General features: G+C 34.3%; 1 protein-coding gene across 1 annotated transcript in view; it reads right to left on the bottom strand.

Moving 5' to 3' along the window:
• Positions 1 to 1,792: 1,792 nt before the first annotated feature.
• The window catches only part of LOC104277559 (activating signal cointegrator 1 complex subunit 3-like), a 66,239-nt gene continuing 62,031 nt past the window's right edge, over positions 1,793 to 6,000 (bottom strand). Inside the window, exons 7-8 of the mRNA XM_009874230.1 lie at positions 5,002 to 5,178; positions 1,793 to 1,894 (exon numbers count right to left, since the gene is read on the bottom strand). Coding sequence (XP_009872532.1) covers positions 1,793 to 1,894; positions 5,002 to 5,178 — 279 coding nt within the window. The remainder of the gene's footprint in view (positions 1,895 to 5,001; positions 5,179 to 6,000) is intronic.

The raw sequence follows: 6,000 nt of genomic DNA, 5'->3' as shown, positions 1-6,000 counted from the left end.
TGAGCCTGGAAGAAGTGGTCCTTGAATACTTACCAACTCTCTTGGGCCCCTAAACAACTAATTGTGCCTAAACAATTTATTGTACTTTATTTTTCCCAAATAATCTTATATATGTTTGTAGCAGTTTTTCCTCAGTGTGAAGAAAACAGAGGGGATGAAAGGTGCAATACATATAGTGCAACAAGATGCAACTTCTTGCTGGGAATTCAACATATTTAGACATAGAGAATTAAAGAATCTGCTACCTGTAGGTTTATCTACAGCTAGTGAAAATACACAAAAACAAAAAAAGGAATTATAGATAAGAAACTAAATGTACCCTCGTGTTAGGTATTTGGTAAGGCAGAATTATGCATAATTGACAAGGAAAAATAAAATAAAATAAAGTTCCCTTGCAACTGCCAACAAATTTTGTTAACATCCTTCACTCAAGAAACTATCAGCATTTACACGTATAATCTTCATGAAAGTCTTCTGAATGTAACAACAGTAACTGATATCAGCAAAGGAAGATAAGTAGAAGAATGGTGTTAAAGTAAGGGGAGCAGGAGGATTAAGAAGCTGTTGCTGAATTATTTCCCCCTCTCAAGTAATAAAACAACGTTCATCTTTCAAAAGCACCACAATCTGAATTTTATGTGAAAAGGGGAGAACATGCAATTCTTGGTCTGTGTAGGAAAGAGTTTCCCCCTTTTATATATCGGTTATTTAGTGGAAAGCCTCTTTGAGGATACCAGCATTTATTCCTGCTCCAAACAGGTGCTGTACCTGCTACACCTACTGCTGCTCATGCTGCTGCATGTGCAGGGTTCTAACAAAAATGAGACAGTGTGAGGGTGATTCACAGTAATAACAGAATGAGAAACTATTCAGGCAAATGATTTTAGCCCACAAACATAGCAGAGGGGAATACTGCAGCCTTTCAGTACTTAAAGAGGGCCTATAAGAAAGGTGGGGACAATCATTTTAGTAGGGTCTCTTGCGACAGGACAAGGCGGAATAGTTTTAAACTAAAAGAGGGTACGTTCAGACTAGATATAAGGAAGAAATTTTTTACAGTGAGTGCTGAAGCACTGGAACAGGTTGCCCAGAGAGGTGGTGGATGCCGCATCCCTGGAGACATTCAAGGTCAGGTTGGATGGGTCTTTGGGCAACCTGATCCAGTTAAAGATGTCCCTGCTCACTGCAGAGGGTTGGACTATGGGACCTTTCAAGGACCCTTCCATTCCACAACATTTGGTGATTCTACTATACTTGAAAATTCACTGTAGAAACCTCTATTGCAAAGGCAAATGAAAGATTATGTGCTTTAAAAAGAAAACAAAACACAAAACCAGGATATTTCAGATGACAGAACCTGAGCCCTTGTGCGTCATGTCTTGAATACTGCATAATTCTCATCCCTCATCTCTAACAGGAGACACTAGAATTTGAAAGATATATGAAAAGCTAAGAATAATAACTAAGTGCAATATTTTTCTTTTTATAATCGTTAAGTGTACCTAAGTGTAAAGTCTCTAAAGCACTGACCTACTTGCCTTTTCATTTTAAAATAGTGACATAAATATACATTCATTAATTTATATATCTGTTAAAGTACCAGGAATTTTCACCTACGCTAGAAGCTAACATTATTTAGACTGTTTGGATTCTCTTGCATGCTGTTTCGATACAGTGTGACTTCAAGATTAGAAACAACCTCTGAAGTGACAAAATAACAACAGCAAAAATAAAAACAATAATAATAACATCATAGCTATGATGACCAAAATTGATTTCTTTACATGTGTTTTCAATGCAAACCAAAGCAAAAAATAAATACCTGGTGTCCAGCCATTATTTGCTTCAGCACATTTTCATAACATACTTCATCCATATGATTCAGCTGCTGCACCTGAAAAACAAACATCATACTTCATATTAAAAGCATTTCTATCTTTAAGTGTTCTCTATTATATATAACAATGAAAGAAAAAAATGTGATTATACAATTAAATTTACAACATACTGGTTTCTATTCCTAACAACATATGGTATCTGGTATTCTTAAATTCATAAACAGAACATGAAAATATGTAGACAAAACATGAATACAGGCAGTGTACAGAATATTTATTATATGACCTTGTTGGGTCTTTTTTATGACCAAAGAGGCATGACCAAGTTGTTTTCTTTAACTGTTTCACATTAAGGAATCTTACTTCCCAGGATATTGATGAAATACCCATTTAACACATCATCTCACCTAACATCAGGTTCTTTTACCTGGTAATATAAAAATAATTTTTATATTGTAGATATACATATCCAGGAAATTACTGGTTGTTAGCTTCCTTGCTACAGAGAAAAGAAATTTCATCATAATGGTATCATGCACAAGGAAGAGTGGTATTACCATGTACACAGTTTTCAATTATGGATAAACAAAATGTTTCAGGAAGGTTCCAAAACAAAGAGTTCAGTTGAAAGGTATTCTTCAAGATTTTTTCTTCTATTTCTTTAATGCACCACAATATAATTAGCATGTATCTATTTGAATACACCTCAGTATTAAGGTTGTAACAAACCAAAACAAATGAAGTTCAAAATCAGAGCAATCATTCTATTCTTCATTTGTACATTTATGTTGGTATAACTAACTTTTTTTTTAGCACAAAAAATGCTTTATAAAAGCAAAGCATGTAACAATTCAAACTCAGGAATTTAGTATTTGCAGTTATCTAGATTAGTTGAAAGTAAAAAATTGCAGCTTTAAAACAGCTTCAGAGAGAAGAAGAGAACATTCATATTTGGAATTGTACAAGCCTAGTAAGGAAAAGATGAGACACTATAGATGTGTTTGTAAGAGACAAGTAGCCAGTCTAATTATTTTGAAAATGAGAAGCTAGCATTTCAATTAATTATTCTTTCAAATAAAAACAAGTGCAAATTATATAGGCAGTGCATAAATACACAGGGACATAAATACGTATTAATACATACAAAGGTAACTTTATGTATTCTTTGCATTTAAACCTGAAGAAGAAAACATAAACTTGTATAGAGAAAAATAACTGACATGAAAGAAAAATTTTTTACATTAAAAGACCTCTGACTGAAGAAACCAAACTTTAGTCTTGGTCCCATATGCTCTAAAGGTTTTGACGTACGGAGTTTGAAGAGCTTTTCTGGCTAACTTCTATGCATAATAAATACACCATGCTGTTCTCGCCTTTGAAATCTTGCCTACAGTTTGCATATGACTCTGCAAATCACTAATCAGTTCCAATTTTTTTTGGATGAAGGATGTCAGAAAGTTGTGGCCAAGCCTCTACCTAAAGTAACTAACAGCCTTCTATTTTCTCCTACTCACTAGTAGGATATAAACGTAGCACTGGTGTTCTGCAAGAAATGCTTTTGATTCTGTTCTTACGTTACTTTCCTCCTCTCACATAGATCAGAAGGTTGTTGATATTCATAGAATCATAGAATGGCCTAGGTTGGAAAGGACCTTGGAGACAATCTAACCCAAGCTCCCTCAACTAGATCCACCTCTCAACTAGATCAGGCTACTCAAGGCCTCATCCAACGTGGCCTTGAACACCTCGAGGAAGGGGGCATCCACAACTTCTCTGGACTATTTATTCCAGAGTCTTGCCACTCTCATACTGAAGAATTATTGGCAATAATAAGGAGGCTTTAGTACCAGTATTATCGTGAATAGAATACTTTAAATCTGCAATGACATTCTTCTAAAAAGCAAAGAGAAAAAAATCTTGCTGTGTACCAGAACAGTCTACCAGGTACTTACATTTCAGAATGACAACTATCTCCTAATATTTCCTCAACTTGAAATTTATAGGATTATTTGTATATTTCTTTGATTTTTAAATCATAAATGCATTCTAAACTGAGTATGAAGAAATGGAGACTTTCCTTTCCTCTTACCATACAGTGGAAACAAACTAAATATTCTAATCAAGTGTCAAGATTAAAGAAATGCAACAGCAAATAAGAGGGAAGGTACTTGAAACAATTAATGAAGGTTAAAATATGCAAATCATGGTAAGCACCATATGGTAAACTATTCTTGTGTGTATATAGAGTTGAAATGGCTCCCTACAGTTGCAAAAGTTTCTTTCCTGCACTGCAGATGGAATGAACTACTTAAATAACCTAGTAAGAAAGGCAAGAAAGAAAAAAAAAGCTATTATTAAGCTATGAAATTAACTTCTGATTGAAAATGTTTTGACTTCTGTTAAATTAAATCATAGCAGAACAAGATTTTCTAAAAGTTATATAAACTTTAATTATCAGCTAATGAGATGAGTAGGAAATCTTACAGAAAAGTGTTTGTATTAATTCCTGTATTTAAGGAAGAATTATGAGTTATATGTCAAGTGGCACTGCACATATGATTTTTTAACACAATATTTTACCTGACCATGGTCTTCCTGCTTCCCAACATGAACAAGAGGACATAGAGTACAGAAGCTTATTTAGGGACTACTTCAATGCATTTTCCACCCAATGTAAACATATGTTAGTTAATGGCTTAGCACCCTGTTTTCACCAATAACTTATATCCTACCAGTATCAATGCATGTTGTGTTAGCGTATATATCAATATGTCCAGATTATATAAATTACTATTTTTCTTATAATGCTCATGCAGTCTTACAAATAGCACTGCTATTTCTAGTAAAACAGAAAACTGAAATGAGAGAAGCAGACTAAGCAGACTAGTCAGCTGCTACAGTGACTCTGTAGTTAGTAGCAAAGCGGAGGAAATGCAAAGCTAGATACCATTGTATCCAGTTGCAACAAGGCTTATTTACAAGGATTGGAAAATGAAGAAATATGATTCTTAAAGCACCTTTTGATTATGTGTATCTTCACGCAGAAGAAAATATGCTTAATGAAATACCTGTAGAATAAAAAACCAGTACACACTACATATCCATATACGAAGCAGTATCAAAACAAACAGCAACCTTTTCTTTGGCATTCATGATTCCTTACCTTATTGGTTGTCTTAATCCCTATAAAGGTTTGCCCCAGCGGTACGGGTCGGAAACGGCCATCGAAGTAGAATAGTCCAATGTAGGGATTGACGTGCAGAAATGTAGCAACATCAAGATAATTAGGTAATGTAGCTGAAAGGCCCAAAATCCTAATCATACTTTGTGTTGATTCAACCTGTTAAAAAATAGAAAATCTATAAATGATCCAAGGCTTATAAAGCAAGAAATCAAACACAGAGTTTTAGAACATCCCTTATAAAACTGTAATGTGAAAGAAGTGGTTAATATTTTCTACAAAAGGTGTACAATAGATGTGAGTTAGTGATTATCCTGTATTGAGAGACTACACAAAAACGCAATTCCATCAAACCTTGCTCATGCATCTATTTTATTTTACTTCTGCCCTCCAAAAGGTTAGCAGTCATTAATTGACATGGAGGAACAACAGTAGTAAAATTAGCTTTGTTAAGAAGGGATAGTCCAATTTGTTGGGAAAACTAGGACAGATAATTTGGTGTAATTTCTTCCTTAGTCCAAATCAACCTAGAATTCTGAAAAAAAGGAAAAGTATAATCTGTGACATTCCTCAGTCTTGACCTTTCCACAAGTCTCCTAGACAATCTATTCTGTAACAGACAGACTTTTTTTTTTTTGCGAATTCCCTACATGTTTGCATTACATGCCTCTGCATGACAGAAATAGTGCTTTAAAACTAAATACTCTGTTCCACATAACAGCCTGCATATTACATGTATTTCTAGGTAATTTTCAAAAACAATGAAAGCAGCCATTAAGAGAGGAATAAGGAAACAACACAAGAATTTTCCCATTTCCTTCTGGAATATTAAGAGGTGTATAGGCTTGCTCACAACTTTCTTACTAGCATTAGTATTTATAAACAAAATTCACAGCAATATTCATCAAAAGGCTTTTTAAACACTGTAACTGAAGACATATGCAAGGTTCTCAAATTGTCTCAAATGCATGAATGTCTGTC

Source organism: Apaloderma vittatum, unplaced genomic scaffold (genome assembly GCF_000703405.1).
Source record: "Apaloderma vittatum isolate BGI_N311 unplaced genomic scaffold, ASM70340v1 scaffold3078, whole genome shotgun sequence".
NCBI classification, from domain to species: Eukaryota; Metazoa; Chordata; class Aves; order Trogoniformes; family Trogonidae; genus Apaloderma; species Apaloderma vittatum.
The sequence above is the reverse complement of the archived record's forward strand: the minus strand, read 5'-3'. Positions and strand labels throughout refer to the sequence as shown.